The sequence below is a fragment of the Aquarana catesbeiana genome, linkage group LG13 (assembly GCF_042186555.1).
Source record: "Aquarana catesbeiana isolate 2022-GZ linkage group LG13, ASM4218655v1, whole genome shotgun sequence".
Classification (NCBI taxonomy): domain Eukaryota; kingdom Metazoa; phylum Chordata; class Amphibia; order Anura; family Ranidae; genus Aquarana; species Aquarana catesbeiana.
This window is the reverse complement of record NC_133336.1, coordinates 172499083-172518212: the sequence shown is the minus strand read 5'-3', so window position 1 is coordinate 172518212 and position 19130 is coordinate 172499083. Positions and strand designations below refer to the sequence as shown.

The 19130-nt window shown below is 42.0% G+C and overlaps 1 protein-coding gene across 1 annotated transcript in view; it reads right to left on the bottom strand.

Moving 5' to 3' along the window:
• The window catches only part of ZC3H6 (zinc finger CCCH-type containing 6), a 92797-nt gene that overhangs the window by 3509 nt on the left and 70158 nt on the right, over window positions 1-19130 (bottom strand). The window contains exon 12 of the mRNA XM_073608648.1: window positions 6-17009. Coding sequence (XP_073464749.1) covers window positions 15517-17009 — 1493 coding nt within the window. The 3' untranslated portion in view covers window positions 6-15516. The remainder of the gene's footprint in view (window positions 1-5; window positions 17010-19130) is intronic.

Here is a 19130-nt window from a genome sequence, read left to right as displayed (position 1 = left end):
CAAACCTTTTCCTTACTCTTCCAGAGCAATCTCCATATCCAGAGCTCTCTCAGGTATGGCTTCCTGAGTCCCTGGCCAAGAGCAACCTCTTGCTCCAGTCCTACTTTATTTATACCACCTGCTTGTGGTCACTAGCGGAACGCAAAATCTGGTTCCGAACCACCAATGCCAAGGTGGCCCAGAAAACCTGGACTGGATTCCACCTTAGTTTCCTGTATATGAATGCATGCAAGGTGATACATGGCGTCCATCAATCACCTCGCCTTTCATAACATTATATATATATATATATATATATATATATATATATATATATATATATATATCTAGGAGCATTCATTAACCGTGACCAACACCTTAGACACTGGCGAAAAAACTGAGGTATTCCCTGTAGGGGAGGGGTTATAAAGGGAGGAAACTTCCTGTCTAATTAATTACACCAGTGTCCAGCACCTGAAGGTGAGATATAACCCACTTAGTAATTACTATGAGCCTCTGTGTCCCGTGATGTACGATAAAGAAATAAAGAGATTGTAAACCTTCGTATTTTTTTTTTTTTAAACTAATAAACATGTCCCCATCGGAATCCCCCTCACATCAGGGTCCCCACCAGAATACCCCCTTACATCAAATGTCCCCATCAGTTGCCCCGATCAGAGTCCAGCTTACATCAATTATCCCAATCAGACTGTCTCATGGATCAGTGGATGCACTCAGATCTGGGAGGGCACAACTAAAATCTGGGGGGGCACAGCCCACCCCAGCACCCCCTAGACCCGTGCCTGGCTGGGTGCAATTTTGGCTTTGCTTTTTTTTTTTTTTTGGCTGAATAAATTTACTAAACTTGACATTGCTCTCCACATGCCTGCTACCTTATCAGTGAGGAAACCTAAGAAAGTGAGACCTGTAACTCCCAACTAATACAGAAAGAAGACCTTAAGCTGAAATTACAGGAGACCTTAAAGTCCTCCCTTATAGTGGGGAGCCTGCATTGCAGGGGTTAACCGCTCATTATGTCCAGGGGAAAAATTTACTTGCTTGATCCTTCACCCCTGCAGGCTCCTTCGCACTGCTAGACCAGTCCCTGCAGTTTCTTCACAAGGTCCTTTGACATAATGTACACTGAGGCAGGGACGCTGAGGAACAGCGTACTGCTAGAGCAAGGGGAAGCACCATCTGCCAGGGAGAGGATCCGGTATGGTAAATCTGCTTTTCTGTCCCCTAGACAGAATCCAGCAGTTAACAATTGCAGTGCAGGTGAAGCCCCACTCGAAGGTCTGGTTCACACCTATGCAGTTTGCATTTGATCCGTTTCTGCATGCACATTTTTAAACGCGTTTAGCCTTTTTTTGGGGGGGGGTTGGGGGTGGGGGAGACAATTTGTTGTTGGGCTGATTAAAAAAGCAAAACAGGACAAAAACGCAATATATATCAATTGGACCAAAAGCTTTTGTGTTTAAAAAAGTCCCTGACCCTTTCCAAAAAAGCAGCGGCTGAAAAAAGCATTTATGTGAACGTCTCCCTAAAAAAAAACATTTTAAATGGACTGCAATGCGTTTCTGCAAAAAGCATAACAAAAATGCATATGTGTGAACCAGGCCTTAGGGAGTGTTATTAGGTTTTCTAGAGTTGGGCTTTAATAAAGCCAGATGGCTTGAGCTCGGCAGCTTCGTGGATGTCCCCCCAGGGGCAAGAGTCACCCAAACTAAAAAGTCTGTGTATGAGCCAGAAGGAGCACCAAAAAGACATTCTTAGTGTCCAGAAGTAAGACTTGAATTCTGCTGAGGAAAACCCCCACTGGGGGAGACTGTGCCATATGGAGTCCAGAAGTATTTTATTAAATCACAAATGAAAATAGGGAGAAAATGGCATTCGATGCCTTTCGGGGGGCCACAAACTTCATCAGGACTTCATCAAGCCTGACACAGGCTTCCACTCATCGACCATCTTCAGAAGGAGATGTTTAGATTGATATATCCAGGAGCTTTACTCCGAGTCCTATAGATATTCTAACAAATACTAAAGCCCCAAAATGGGGTGGATGCCTTCTGTCTTTACCTGTTGTTATTTTCAAATGTATTGAAATGCTTCTGGACTCCAAGAATATCTTGTCTGGTGCTCCTTCTGGTTCAGATTTACTTTATAAATGGGGACCATAGTAGGAAGTTGTTATCTGATGGGAACAGTTCATATAGTGCAGAAGGGGCAGCTTTCTCTTTGCCTATCAAAATCCTTATTACTGTCAAAAAAATGGAGGGGGGGGGGGGGGGGGGGCGCAAAACTACTACCGTGCTTAAGACCCCATTCTACCCTAATGCATCTCTACCAATACCAATCCCACTGAATTGGTTCATGAAATGCTTTACTGCATCAAAAACACTAAAGGAACCCTCTCAGTACAGAAAAATATAGACTGCCATTTCTGACCTTCTTCAGAATATTCTGCCTGGCTGTCATAATGATCTACTGGCATCAAAGCTTTGAGTCACTGACCCAGAACAATAATGCATTTCATAATCTCCAATTTCACTTAGCTGCCTACTTGTGTTGGTCAAGGATTCAAGATAGCATGATAGCCAGACAACTAGCCTTCTTTAGGAGGTGATAAATAATGCCACCCTACAACATTTATTGCACAACTGCTCATAACTAAAAAAAATAAGTATATTTCCAGGACCTCATCTCTGTAAGTGTAGAGACTGTGTTCCCACCAGGAGAGAGAGTAAGGCGAATGGGACCTTCTGTGGAGTACATACTTTCTCAAATCTTTCACCCAATAGTAACCCAAAAAATAATTTTGAGATCTCGAGAAACCTATAGTAAAACCAGTTCATCTGGCGTCAAAGAGGAAACTGCTCCTTAACTACTTCCCGACTGCACTATAGCCAAAAGACGGTAATACCAAGGTAGTCCAAATGTGGAAGGACATCCATGGACGTCCTCCCAGAACCCCGGCTCCAGGGCCCCTTTGGGCATGCTCTTTGAAAGCTGTGGCCGTTGGAGACAGCTGATCACAGAGTGCGATAAAGGGTCAATCACAATGGGCCTTTACCATGTGATCAGCTGTGTCCAATCACAGCTGATCACATGTAAACAGACTTGCTGGTTATCAGCAGTCCTTTCCTCACATGCTGTCTGTGTGAAGAAAGCATTGCTGATCACTGGCAAGGCTTTCATATTGTTTACACTGATCATGGCACTGATCATCAGTGCACATAAGTGAAGAAGAAAAGTCACTTAACAGAAACTAAAATTTTTTTTTTTTTTCCAAATTTTCAGGGTTGTTTTCCCGGTTGTTTAGCAAAAAAAAAAAACAAAAAACCCAGTGGTGATTAAATACCACCAAAAGAAAGCTCTATCTCAAAAAAATGATAGAAATTTCATACGGGCACAGTGTTACATGACCGCACAATTGTCATTCAAAGTGTGACAGCGCTCCAATGCAGGGATGTTGTCACGTCACCAGAAGATATGGGACATAGCACTAAAGAAGCAAAATAGATCACATATACATTCCCACACCCCACTATGGTTTAATGGCCACTTGTCTGAGTTGAATACTTTACCTGAACCACAGATATGGGCTGCATACGATATATTATACCTGTCTCAAGTCATAACAGAGACTGGACCCAAAAATTTTCAAACACTCAAGGAAGAATTTTCACTTCCAAATCACTTATTTCTTTGGTATCTGCAACTCAGGCACGCAGTCTGGGCACAGACTGCCAATACCACCGCGACACTAGACACCCCACCGGTCCTGGATATTATATTCGGTGCAGACTCGACTAAGCTTATTTCCAATTTGTATTATATTATCTGCATTCATAGGGTGCATAAAGTTTCTCAGACAGCCAAGATAACATGGGAGCAAGATATAGGCCCTATAGATAACTTAGAATGGGATGAGATTCTAGGTGTCCCCCAAACTTTCAAGTCAGTCAGCCCCCCCAAGAAATCCCTAGAATGGCTGCTCTACAGCATTAAAATGTTGTAGTAATAGAGTAGAGAAGAGGTAGAGTTTCTGTTTGCTGTTTGTGTCTACATTGAACTCTGTTGTTCAGTGTAAGAACCAAGAATGAAAGGATCCTTGGTAAGGACGAAGGATGCATGCACTGGAAGTACCTGATCTTCACCATAGGAACAGTAGGCATTCCCAGGGTTGGTCTCACCGGCAGCTAGACAGGCTAAAGTGGAATAAAGGACTTTAGACAAGTTGGTGGGCAACGTAAAGCCAAAGTTCGTGTCCAGCCAGGCAAAGACAGGGCTGAAGGGTGTGAATTGCAGCCTGTTTTGCTTCATCCATTGTAGCAGGCCTGTTATCACAGTCTTATGTTATTATTGGAGTAGGGGTCCACTACAGGGATGCCATTCTGTGCAGAATCATGTATATATACGTGATTCTGCACTTCCACATAGAGCAGTGGTAATCAAATTCCACCAAAAGAAAGCTTGATTTGGGGGAAAGAAAAGGACATACATTTCAATTATGTGCAGCGTTGCATGACTGTGCACTAGTCAGTTAAATTAACACAGTGCCATATAGCAAAAAATGGCCTGGTCATGAAGGTGGTAAATCTTCCAGAGGGCAAGTGGTTATTGTAAGCAATGGAGGTGAAAAATGTGAAACAATCATAATAACACACCTACAAAACCATCTGCTTTCCTCTCATGGCTCAATTTTGTATCCAACAGACAAAAAAGGTATTATGTGCGGCACATCACCGCAAGACCCTGTGGATATGCGAGTCCTTGCCAGCACTCCCAGCGGTGTACTACAGGGGAGAACCCAGCTGGAGCCTTGAGCAGCACCCCATATTTGTTGTCTGGTCTTAATTTTGTGTCCATTTGAGCGACAACGTGTTGTTGTAGGGTATACAGGATACATTCTTAACCCAGTTTATAGTGAATCTGTACTTAGTCCATACTGGCTAGCAATAGCGATTCCAAATTTCCTGACTGCAAACAAAAAAAACTGATTTCTGTTTTTGGAGGAAGATTTTAACAGGCGCAAACAAAAATAGAATCCTCAACAAAAGAAGATTATTTGACTGGGGAGCGGCAAAAAATTACCAAAGAGCACAATCCAACTAAGATCTACTGACTCAAAAAGTATCCTCTGGGAAAAAAGTTCATGACAAGTATGACTGTTTCATGGAATTCGTGGCATGGTACAGAAAGCTGGAGATGTCCAAGACCAACTCAGACAATGAAAGATATCACAAAAACATCCTCCCAAACATTTAGCTGACATGTACGCTTAAAGGTGAAATTCAGGCAAACAATTATTTGCACAGCCGAAAATTCATTCTGCCTACATCCCAGCTTGGCCCTGTAGCTCAGCCATGCAATGGGGCCAGGTGGGTGTCCTGACTTTTCTCTACTTCACCTCCCTGTCTCCAGTCTATGATCAGAAAAAGAAGCAGACTGAGGGGCTTTTTCATTGTCAGCACATCTACTGCAGTACGCTTGATTGGCTCCTAGCACTGCCCTCTTGTTTCCAGTCGCCGTCCTGCTGTACAGGGACAAGGCAAAAAATGAGAAGAAATCCTTCCAGTTTAGACAAAAATGGTTATAAATCCTGAGAGAAACCCCACCAGGTAAATCTTGTACTTCCCGTCTTTGTGACATTATTATTATCATTATTATTACATAGGATTTATATAGCGCCGAAAGTTTACGCAGCTCTTGACATTGACGTGACATTCATTCTATCCTAAACAAAATAAAAAGTTTTAGTTGGACTTTAACCACTAAAGGACGAGGCTTTTTCTGGCACTTTTTGTTCACATGTAACAATCATTTTTTTGTGCTAGAAAATTACTTAGAACCCCCAAACATCATATTTTTTAAAGCAGAGGCCCAAAGAATTACATTTGTGGGTGTTGCAATTTTTTTAGTCACACTATTCGCGCAGCAGTTTTTCAAACTTAATTTTTTAAGGAAAAATACACTTTTTTGAATTTTAATGCAAAAAAAAAAAAATACACTAAACATAACCCAATTGATATACCCAAAATATAAAAGATTATGTTATGTCAAGTAAATAAATACCAAATATGTCACGCTTTAAAATTGCGCACACACGTACTGCGGCAACAAATTATGTATTTTTACTATTCATAGACAGCACTTTAAAAGACTTTATAGGTTACCACTTTAGATTTAGAGAGGTCTGGTGCAGGAATTACTGCCCATGATCTGATGTTTGCAGTGATACCCAACACATGCGGGACGATTGTGGTTTGCGTGTGGGACCGACGTATATGTTTGCCTTTGCATGCAAGCAAAGGGGGTGGGGGCACTATTTTTTGTTTTTAGCACTTTTATTGCTGTCACAAGGAATGTAAACATCCTTGTGACAGTAATAGACATGTGAAAGGTACCCTTCATGGAGAGATCTTGGGGGAAAATAAGACCCCAAAACCCTTTTCTGCACCTAAAAGCATTTAAAACACCAAGATCGGTGTTTTTGAATGCTTTAGATTTTTTCAAAAGGACACTGACGACATCCGGGAAAACTGGAAGTGATGTCTGGTCATCGATTTCAGGTACCATAGTGGAGAGCCAATCAAAGCCGGCTGGTTGCTTGGGTCTCCCAGTAGGACGGGAGAGCCTCAGCAAGCCACGGAAGGCAGGCATCATCCCAGTAAAACCACAGATTATGTACCAGGTAAGTGACTGGTCGGCAAGTGGAACAAAAAAAAAATGGCTAGCAGGCAGGTTCTCTTTTTTTTTTTTTACAGGAGCTCATGGACATAGCATCACAAAGGGAGAAGTGAGTATCGAGGACTTAAAGTGGTTGTACACCCTGTACAACCACTTTTACCTACAGGTAAGCCTATATTAAGGCTTACCTGTAGGTGCTTGAAATATCTTCTAAACCTCCACAGATTAGGAGATATTTACTAAAAAGCCGAGCGCCGATGTCATCGGCGCATGCGCACTTTATAAAGGGCACATCGTGCCGTTTCTAATTGGGGTCATGCCGTGACTGGCGGCTCCCGCGCGCATGCGCAGAGTGATGTCACGCGACTCCGGCCAGTCACAGAGCCGGAGTTCGCGGCCCCAGAAGGAAGAGGGGCGAAGATGGAAGCTCCCTGCTAGTGGGGACAACGGAGACATCACAGGCTTCGGTTTCAGGTAAGTGACACATAATGGGCTACTATATAGGGAAATAAAGAGGAAGTAAAACCCACCAGGGAATAAACTCTAAACTCTACTCAGTGAATAAACAATTACCTCACATTATCCTCTAATTTAGGGAATGGCAAGTACCATAATTCAAACAATGTGCCCGCAACCCTGATGGACTCCCCCACACCCCTGTGATAGCGGATGGGGGACCGTTTTCCTGCACTCACTGTCACAGTTTGAAAACAACTCGGTATTATAGGAGTGTCACCTTGATCTGATGCCTCAGAAGGTGAACAAGTGACCAGAGGAAGGCAGGGAGTCAGAGCAAAGGGTACTGGGGCCCTGAACAGACAAACCACTACCCACAATGGGACTAAAAGATGATCCTGAGCTGGCAAGTCCATCTGATAATTTTTTCCTGCCTTTATTATCTGCCTTGCTTGTGAGAGTTTGCCTTCAGCAGAGGCGTATTCACAAACTCTGCAGCAGAAATGAAGGGAGGTGAATGCCTCAGCGTGAAACACCTGCAGGCCCCAAGAACCCAGGTATCGCAATCCCTGTATCTGCAGTGTAGAGGGGCCTGGGAGATATTGCCAGTTCGAGGTCCAACACAAAAAAGAGGAAGAGGCGGGGCTGTGCAGGCAGGTGCAGTAAATCCCTTGAAAACTATGCAAGGAGGGTGCAGTGAGAGCTCTAGGCTACCAGTTGCATCAGGCACATTAGGAGACACCGCACCACAAAGGCACACCAGTTAGAAATTATGCCAATTTAAAAAAATAAATCAAACTGGTTTCAGCCACAAGTACCTGACAACTGGTTGGTGACTCTCCCGCACCTTAAAAATTATTTTGAGGATAAGGAAACCATGGGGACTGAATGCTTTTAGAGGGCTTCCAGCTTTACTTGCCATCTATGTGGTTGAAATAATAGGGGTAAACCCCTTCTTTGCTTTGCTCTTCCACAGCGGGGTCTGCAGAGGTCCTTAGGGGCCAGGCTCTACACCAGGCAGACCATGACCCTGGACCTGTAAAGGGCCCTGCTGCTACTCTACTCTTTGCACTATGTTCCAAGGGGAGTGCCCACAGCAGGATCCAGTGCATGTCAGTAATTTTACAGGTGGGGCTCAAGACTTCCACCTAGCAGTACCTGGACCTCTGAGGCTCTTCCGAGAAATCAACTGATCTGGAGTCTGCATTGTGAGCAGCAGTGGCTTTGGTGCAAACATATTGGAATAGATCATCCAGAGAGAGAGAGAGAGAGAAAATAACCTCCATGTAAGAAAGTAGGCTTCTAAGGTCAATCACCTAAAGCCACTACCAAAAAAACTGAGGCTAACTAGGAATGAGAGAGGGTTTTATATGGGATACCTTTCTAAAGCTGTACCATCTCCAATTACTTTTTTCCAGCCTGTGCACAAGCCTGACAGAGTTGGGTTGGCGAAACTAAACTTTCTTTTCTCATGGTGACCCTTTTCTTGTCTCTTGTTTAGCCCTACACAGCCAATATCTGTTGGCAGCAGGCCATACAAATGCATGCTAAAAAAAGTCCAATCCAGCCTCACCTTGCAATTCATAAAGCAAACTTGTGATTTGCTCATTCTGGTCAGGTGGCACTAAATTAAAAGGGTTCTCACTTTACATGATAAAAGGAAAGCAGTACACAGTATACCAGACTTCTTTACATGTTCCTCTGAGTACGTTGTATACTGCTTGACGTGCCCTTGCGGCCTACTCTATGTAGTAGACCGCACCATCCTTACTCTCCGCAAAAGGTTTGGTGAACACTGTAACTCTGTTGAAAAGGGTGTGGATAAATATAGTGTCCCGAGGCATTTTAAAGAGTTCCATAAGCAGTCATCCTTAGGGCTCCGCATTTGGGTCATAGAGGCCATATCCAAACATTTTCCCAAGGCAGAACGCTATAAACGGCTATGTAAGAGGGAAAATTACCGGATTTATACTTTAGATAGTCTATGGCCTGGGGGCCTTAATGAGGGCATTGAAATTAATATTTCTACTTCTTTATAGATATAATTATAGATTCAAAGATTCATTGGTCACTTCCCTTGGGTATTTTAGTTTATTATTTTCAAGCCAATCAATTCGTTTTTTTTTAAAAAGTGTAATTTTTTAAATAAGTGCAATGAAAACATTTTTTTTTAAAAGTATATCATTTTAGTTATATGACATTGTGTAGGAGTGTCTAAGTATTTTGTTCAGCTTATCGAATTGTAATTCAGTTTTTTGGAACGTCACCTTGTCTCAGTGTTTACATGTTTCCAGGGTTAACCATTTTTAGCCAGCCACTCTAGGCCACACTCTAGGTGCGTGTGTGTATATATAAGAAACCCTCTTCAAAGATGGCCCCCAGCAGAGCCTGAGGAAGGAGCACGCATGCTCCAAACGCGCGCACCTCCCCACTGACCCCGTACCCGGGGACGACACCTCGCCGTGTTCCTGTGCATCGCTGATCCTTGTCCCAACTTTTTTCGAGGGCGCTGGGCTTCACCAGTGTAATCGGTCACAAGACAGATATAAGAACTTTCCAGCCAGCGACATCAGGCACTAGGCAGTTCCCGGGGTGGCGCGGATGATACCGATACCCATGCTGTTTTTAATCGCTTGTTTGTGAGTGTTTCCAGTATGGTTTTTTATTCATGAAATGTTTTAACTGCTACACTTAGAAGGCGCTGCTTTGTCCCTGTTTTTTACTGTGCTGTCATGCACAGCTCCTGGTCATTGTTTATGTTCAGGAGCTTTCAATCAATGACAGCTAATTGCAGCAATCATCTGACCGGGAAGCCTACCTCTACCTCCCACCATTAAGAGCCACTTAAAGAAGTGCTGGACGGCACAGATACAGTAAGGGGTAAAAACAGTACAGTTTCTCACTGTTCCTGTACTCCAGGGTTTCTCAATTAGGGTTCCTCCAGAGGTTGCTAGATGTTCCTTGAGCAATGTCTTCTCAGATACATTCCCACTGACACCATGGATCTTTTTAGCTATCTGTAAGGAGATAATTCTTCCCAATGACCACAGTTGTAAGGAGCATTCTTCCCACTGACCATCACATTAATTATAGTAATTTTTAGCAGGGGCTCCCTGAGACTCAGCTATTTCAAGGGTTCCTCTGTGTTGAAAAGGCTGAAAAAGGCTGCTGTACTCAATATATCGCAGTAATTAGAGATGCAACGAAATTTCGGCGGCCGAAACATATCGACCGAAAATGGTGTTATCAGCATTTTGCCGATAAGAGAATAAGATGCCATTAATGGCACCGGAAACGCATGCGATTTTACTATGCTTATGGTGTGTTTTTCATAGGTCATGTGACTCAAACTGCATCAAAAACGTAACACGGGTGCGTTATAGATGCGCTCTTGCTGAGTTTTCAATGCATTTCAACTGAGAGGTGCGTTTTTTTTAACTGACCAAGAATGCAACAAGCAAGATTTTTAACACCACAATGGAAGCGCAACAGACCAGTGTGAAGACATGCATAGAATTTAAAGGGATGCATTTTTCTTGAATTTTTCTTGCGCTAAAAATGGCTGACAATAAATTCATATTCATTTAAATTCATGATATTATTAAAAAGTCTAATATAATACAATTATGTATAAATAAATATATATATATATATATATATTTAAAACACTTGGTTTTCGGCCACATGCATCCTGCAGTTTCCGTACCAAAATTTCCATTCGGTGCACCTCTAAAAGTAATAAAGTTAAAAGGGCAGACTATTCTGAATGAAGAAAAAAAAAAAACGAAAGCCTTCTGTATTTGATATACTTTCCCGGTGTATTCTGTGGAAAAGTGAACGGAAACGCATACAATATAAAAGTATAACATATACTTCCATTAGTTTTACAAGCAAAATAACAATTTAACCCTGTACACTAAAATGGACTTTTTTTGTGTTTAAATATTTAGTTAAAATGGTATAAACAATCAATAACAAGTACTGAAAAGGCAATAACAAAAATGCAAATACAAAAGAATTCCATGCAAAATACATAAACACAATTCTCTAAACTACATACGTACAATTACAAGACTGTGTCTGTGAAAACTAAATAAAAATAAAATAATCTTTGGACAAAGTCCGTCCTCCATTTTTGCAGTACTGCCCTAAGACTTTTCATTTTTTTACAAGTAAATAATAAAAATGTTTAAAATATTATGTCATTGTAATGTTATACATGAAGCATGGTTTTACATACTGTACAGTTCAAATTTCATCAACAGTAATAAAATGTGTTATACCTTGGAACGGTGGTCAACAGAAGTCTTTGTGCTGTGCTAAAGCACACCTGTCATTAAGCAGCAGACAAAGCTCCAAAGCAGGAGGGCGCAGAAGGTAGACAACGTCCTTGTTTCTTTATAATGAAGATTTGAGAGCATTGTTTTAGTATTAAAGCTGAAGTTTAGCTAAAAAAATATTCTCTAGTTTTAGTAAGCTAATTTACCTGTAGTGAAGTATGTCCCACACGGTGCAGAATGCTGGAGAAATCTTCACTGCAAGGATACCCTGTCCTCTTCCTGTCTCTGAACTTCTGGCGCTGAAGGGTATCATAGCTTTTGGTCTTCTGTGAATTTGCTGTGAAAAGTGTTCTTTCACTGCCGGTCACATGATCTGTGAATGGGTGAGAGAATCCTGCGACTCCTCAGACTCCCATTCCATTCATTCACCAATGATGTTACGGGCAGTGAAAGCGATGCGGGAATCTTTCTCAATGGGGAAGGAAGGGAGCAGGTGCTTGTCGGGAACATGTTCACAGCAGCGTCACAGAGGAACCGAACCTATTACCCCCTTGCAGCGCCGGAAGTTCAGCAGCATGAAGAGGACAAGGCAGCCCTGCACAAATTTCGACTGGATCCAGCTGCTTGCACGATATAAGATATACTTCATTACATTTGAATAGAGTAAGTGAAGGTTGTAAACCCTGTCAGATTTTTTTTTTCGCCATCTGTTTGCCATTGGGGAGGTTTCCCTTCACTTCCTGTCCCATAGACAAACAGGAAGTGAGAGGAAATCCCTACAAATTAAGAGAATCCCTTGGGGACCCTCAGGTCACCAGAACTAGTGTTCCCATTGGAAGATTTCCCCTTTATTACTTTTCTGGGGACAACCCAAAACTTCTACTTTCATTTTTAATTGGAACGGTAAACAGGATAAATAAAGGGGGTGAATCTCCTTAACCGGGGGGGCACAGACAGCAATAAAAACTGACAAACATTCTAATCCCTCTGTACTCTATTCAAAAAAAAAAAAAAAAAGTTTTGCTTTTGGTTATACTTTAAGTTAGTTAGCTCACTAAAGCTATAGAGGTTTCTTTTTTTTTATTGGCTAAACTTCAGCTTCCCACAAAGCAGAGCGCCTGCTGAATGGAAGCTGAACAGGATGGATGTCAGGTTTTTTTTCCATCCGTGCCTATTCAGGTTGTGCCCAGCGTGCCTATTCAGGTTGTGGCCGGGTGTAAACAGACTTCGTGGTCTGCTCACATCAGGCTACCTCCAATCCATCACATTTAGACTCTCAAAAATGGAAAAGGACTCAGTCCTTTTCGTTTTTTTTTTTTCCCAGACCTGGATGGACACCTATGTCCATTTACATCCGACCGTCCATAGGTTTGCATGGGGCTTCCAATGAGGTCTACCTGAAAAACTGACAGCTGGACCTGATGTAAAAGGGCCCTTAAGGTCTTAAAAGTGAATACTTCAGTCATACTATTGTGTGGTCATATTCAGTGCCATGGTTTTTCGCGCTTCATAAATGTCCCTAATACTTAAGGCTGAACTCAGGTCAAAATTCTAAATACGCATATAAAATACATACATATGGGTGCTCTATTACCTGCATTGATTTGTATTTCTGTACATCCAACCCTGGGATTAACACAGCCCTGCCTGGCAGCGCAGAAGACATGATTTTTCTCTATTGCAGTTCAGTAACACTTACAGGTCTTGTCCCTCCCCAGCTTATGACTGGACAGTGAAAAGAGAAGCAGCAGACTGATAAACTCTTCTCTCTGCACTCCTCTCCTATCAGTATGTTCCTTGTTAGCACACAAACCCTGTAGCAGAAGTGTTTGTTCCCTTGTACTGCTTTTCCCTCCCTTAGCTGGAGCTCTGCCATACAAAGACTGCAAGAGGCTGATAAGCTGAATTCAGGTACTTCCAGTGCTTGCATGTGTTAAAAAAAAAAAGCATTTATAGGTGTATAAACACAGAACTGCATTCATTTCTGTCATTTTATCTGCCTGGAGTTCAGCTTTAAAGTGATACTAAAGCCTCTGTTTTTAAGCATTTTCAACAACTGATTTGATAAATTAGTGAGTATGCAGGTACATATTAATTCTTGCCTATGTTCCAGTTTAAGCTGGTGCCCTAGATGGCTCCTTTCTCTTGCATCCTATGGAGCCACTCTTACATGCCGGAGCGGGACTAAAGTTCTTTCTCCAAACACCGTATGCATCAACAGAAACACACAGCCGCCCAAAGCCTAGGATTGTAAGGCACTCTCCTTTTTTTTACAAAAGGTAGACTAAACGCAAAAATTGTTTTTCTGTTATTTAGAATATACATAATCATTAAACATTAAATATGCTAAAAATGAAAGGTTTGCTGTAAATCTGGGAATCAGAGCTTCCTCACTGGAGGAACCTAGACACTGGTCCTCAAAATCTTCTTGATATACCATATTACCAACACTGTTGGCACTGGAGTCTTGACCTGCTGAGTAAAACTGACTCAATGGGGGATATTTACTAAAACTGGTGCAGTTGTGCATAGTAACCAATCAGCTTTTAGCTTGTTCAATCTGGTACACAGCTGTACCAGATTCTGTGTGCACCATTTTAAGTAAATCTCCCCCCAATGCATCCTCTTGCTTTTTTTTCCCTTTGTCTTTCCTTCAGTATTTTAGAATGAATTCCACTCAAAACAATTTTAACTATAGCAATGCGGTTGAACCTGCATACAAAACTGATACCAGTTTTTTTTTTTTTTTTTTTTTTTTAAAGAAATTGGAGTTCAAACCACATTAAGGAGAAATCTAGAAATCACTTAAAGCTGAAGTGCAGGCACAAACATTTTAATTATATTCCTCAATAGCCACAAAGGAAATAAATTTACTTTCTGTGCACCGAATGGCTTTGCAAACCCATGTATCACCTTGTAAAAATAGTGGTGACATTGCTTTGCTGCACATAGCCTGTGCAGAGGGCAGAGCTGTGAGAGGACCCAAACAGGGCCATAAACTACAGGCTGCCTGTAGAAAACTACAGGAGGGGCAGATACAAGACCAGTCACCCTGCACAAGGAGACAGAGTTGCAGTGACTGGTCAGACAGAATACAGGAAGCTCCTGCATAGTGGCAAAGTTTTCCAATGGATTGCTGCACAGATCTGGAAGAAATTGACAAAATTCATCAAAACTGAAGTAAGAATACACATGCCTCTTGTATTTAGAAAATATTTGATTATCCAGGACCTCAGATTAAATATGGAATGCACCAAAAGGGAAGAGCATATCAACCTTCTTAACCCTCTTCCTCATACTGTCAGCTACCTGATGAAAGTTTCACTATAAAGTTCATCTATTAGTAGAGGTGACCGTTAGAAATACAGAATTAAATTCTATGTACTACCAGGTGCTTATGACCTACTAGAAAGGTAGGACACCTCAAGAGCCCTCAAAACCTGGAGCCCTGCAGTATTCATATTTGGACTTTTCCAGCCTCTCAGTGGAGAGACACCTTGCATTACACTGTGGGATGTGCCAAGGATGATCGTAAACTCTGATTTTACTGAAGCCAGGAGGTACATACACCAAAAGGGATCTGAGGACCTGTGGTCTCCCAAAGAACCTTTGCAGCAGAATTTCTAGTAGGTCATACTAAATGGCACATGGCAGTCTCCGGTATACAGCTGCGCTGATTTCTTATGCTCTCTTGTATGAACATGTTTGGTTTTAATGTACTGACCTATACATTTCTTTAACTCTGCATCTTAAAGTCAATATAGCTAATTTACAATATATTGCTTTATACCATACACACATATGAATGTGCCAATAGATTGTACACGTGTCATTTTCACATTATGGCCTATGTACAGTGAAAGTGCGTTACTGAAACCTATTTTGTAAGGAATAATCACAAAATTTACCATTACATGAGAGTCTGAAATACAACACCATGGGAAATGCACTTGGCGTAGCTTATGCCCGCTTTGAAATAATTCAGAAGTAGATCAGAGATGCGGTCATAATTTATAAATAAATAGGGGTGTGGAATAAAGCCAGCTAGAAAACGGTGGGGGGGGGTGAACAACTATGTACAACATGGCTCCTCCAGTATAGGTTGCAGTTAGCAAAATGGAGAAGCTGTGGGGTCAAAGGTTTTGAAAACATCTTTCAGGGGCTTGTCATCATCTGCCTCAGCCTCAGTGTTAGCATCTGATACCTGGCTGGCAGGTCCTGTTGACTTGGTTTGCCTTGGATCGTTGTACTGGGGCCTGATAAGTTCTGATAAGGCCTGGATTGGCAGGTTATGAACTGCTGGTGCAGTAGCTGACTGTACTGCTGGAGGTTGATTTTCTGTATCGAGTTTCTCATCAGAGTTCTCAGGTTTATCCTCAATATCCTCAGAGCTCTGAGCATCTTTGTCTAATGCCAGTCCTTCTGTTGAGCTCACAGGTTGCTGCACACTGTCCATTGCTTCAGGCTCAGCAGATGGCATGTTCGTATTGGCAGGCTTCTTCTGATGGTCTTCATTATCTCCTGTCTCAGTGGACAAAGCCTCTGAAGAAGTGGCTGCACTGTCACGAGGACTGTACATACTGATATTCTTCAGTATTGACCCTGGGGATCCCAATCTACTACTTGATGGGGACAATTTAGGAGTGTATGTTGAAAGGACATCTTGAGGCGGTTTAACCGATGTTGGTGATGACCCCATAGCTGACCTGGCTGCCAAGCGGGGGTCAACTTTTTGAGGCACCAAATCTTTTATTGCTCCAGGTTGGGTATCGGAGCTCGGAGACCTGTGAAATCTCGATTGAAGGGTTTTCTGAAGCCGAGGATCACTCGGCTTGCTAATCACATTTGAGTCGGCTGGCTCTATAAGGGTACTTCTGCCTGCCATATTGGCTTGTTTTGCTTTTGATTCCAGTCTTGGATCCAACCTTTCCAACCTTGGATCAGGGCCAGAATGCAGCACTTCGCTCAGACTCCTTGACCTGTTAAGTCTCTGATCAGCTATAAGTGGAGGTAATGGCAAATTTATTGAAGATACAGGGTCAGGTTTAGGAGGGGGTACAGGAAGTAAATCCTCAGGTGCCCAGACAATTAGTTTTGCAAAGTGAGGTTTGGCTAGTATAATGTCCATTTTAATGTGACTGAACTGTCTCAGTTTACGTCGGGGGTCCCTCAGAGTCACACCTGGTAACATTTCTAATGGAATAATCGCTGCCTTCTCTCTCAGTTCCCTCTCAGCATCTTCATCGTCTTCATCCACCACTTTCTGCTGCTTAGCAATACCCCCAGGCTGAACAGGTTGACTGACAGTGGAAGTCTCATTCAGTTTCATTTTTCTTGGGTCACGAGCCACTCTTGGGTCAGCAGACACATTCTCTCCCTGATGGCCTGGACTTAGCCCCTGAGAGGGTCTTACTCGAGGATCAAATATCTGCCCTGAGCCCACCCTGTCTCTTGTCAGCCTTGGGTCATTAATTTGAGGAACTGACTTTTGTTCTGTGGAGTTGGCCCGTGCCAACTTTGCTTGGTTTCTAAGTGTTTTTAGGATTGAACTCACACCGCTGCCATCCTCTTCTTCACTGCTGTACCAGTTTGCAAACTCATCTAAAAATAAAAAAAAAGAATAAGAGGAAATTGTAATAAGATAATCACGAATATAGTACTAGAATGTATATATCTAATAGATTGCTCAATAACGAAAATCCTCCATCTATTTTTGTCCCACTGTTAATATGAGAAAAAAAATATCTTAAAACCCCTTTTAAACGTGTATAGAAGCATTGTGAATGATTCTCAAAGAAAAAGCGGACTTTGTGGGCATATCATAAGGCAGTGATTGTATAAAAAAATTATATCTTTTTTACAAAAATGATTAAAAAACATAAACACTATTATTTGACAAGGTCAACAGATACCCACTATACCACGCATGAAGGTTGGATCCTTGCATATCAATGAAAAATTCGTAAAAATATATGCTTGTAGATAATTTAATCTGTATAGAGAAAATCAAACAAATCCTCAATGCTTGCTTGTCTGCTTTTTCTTTGAGAATCATTCTCAATCTTTCTATATTGTCATTGAATGTTAGCATAGTGGGAGTCTTCCTTTCCCTTTTAAATGTGATTGTAAAAAAAAAAAAATAAAAAAGGTTTATTCTTACCTGCTCTCTGCAATGGAATTGCAAAGAGCAGCCCCGAACCTCCTCTTCTCGGGTCCCACCGCTGGCGTTCCTGGCTCCCTCCCTCCACCAAGTGCCCCCACACAAAGTGTCTTTGCATGGGGGCACTTTTGCAAGCACGCTCCTGAGCTTCACAGTCTATTGAAGCAGACAGCAGGACTTCACCCTCTTCCTGGTCACTGGCTTTGATTGACAGCAGCAGAAGCCAATGGCTCCCAGTGCCTCAGCAAAGCTCAAGAGACCAGGAAGTGAGGGGGGGAGAAGAGCTGCAGATGTGCACAGCGCTGGAGAGAATGAGGGCTTATTTAAAAAAAAAAGGGGGGGGGGGGGTTGAGGAATAAATCAAGGAAAAGATGATTAGGCTTTATAACCAGCAGGCAGCCTACTTTTGACAATCGGAGTGCAATTCAGCAAACCAAGCAGTCTGTTGGTAATCAATGGAGTTTAAATGTGTTTTTCTATTTTTACAAAAATGGGTTTTAATGTTATCATATTTTGCAAAATCTAGTATGACCTCTGAACCCAGGGATTATGTATGCAAAAGCCTACTTCTTTCTACACACAGTGCAGTACAGTCTTTAAGGCACAGAGGCACCTGTACTGTATTGTACTTTTTTTTTTTGGGGGGGACATTAAATTGCCAAATTAGGTGGACTATTTGACTCTAGGGGCATGTCTCTGCTCCATCTTTCAAAATTGTTGGTATTTAAGGGCACACCATAATATTTTATGATCACACATTTACTTTAAAGAGAACCTGTAATATTCTAGAAGCAGAAACACAAAGCAGGTAGTAACCTATTTACCTAATGAAAATGTATGGCCCTCTGCCCTCCTCTGTCTGGGCAGAGGTGATCAAACAAATACTTTGCTTACCACAGTACTACTTTGGTCCGACTTTGATACAAGTTGAGATCCATGGCCCTCAAGTTTACACAGGCATTCTCTGGAATCGCATCCAAGTCGCAGCAGTGTGAAAGGGGCCTTAACTGTTTTTTTCACTGAAAAGCAAATAGTTAGCAACTCTTAGACCCCTTTCACACTTTTGCGACTTTGGACATCAGAGTGGCATGAAAAGTTGTACCCCACGATTCCCAATGATAACCATTCATATCTGTGTGACTTCAAGCCGCATTGACTTCAAAGTAGTCCCTGTACTACTTTGGTCCGACTTTGATGCAAATTGAGGTCCACCTCAAGTTTACACAGGCATCCCCTGAAATCGCAGCAAAGTTGCGCAACTTTCAAGTCATGAAAGGGGCCTTGGCCACAAAGGAATGAAATACCATTAATTACCCATGCTGCAATCACATAGAAATCTTGTAGGCATCTGCTGTTGTAAAGTGATAATCCCTGTATGAAATACAGTATGAAATAGTTAATTACTCAATTACTCACTCGTTGTTGAGGGAATTCATGATTTCAACTTAACCACAAAGTAAGGGAAAACCAGGTAAAAAAATAATACACTATGGCATGACAAAAAAAGGCTCCCTTACTAATAAATGTAACTGTGGACATCGTGCTGTGCCTGATTTAGGGCT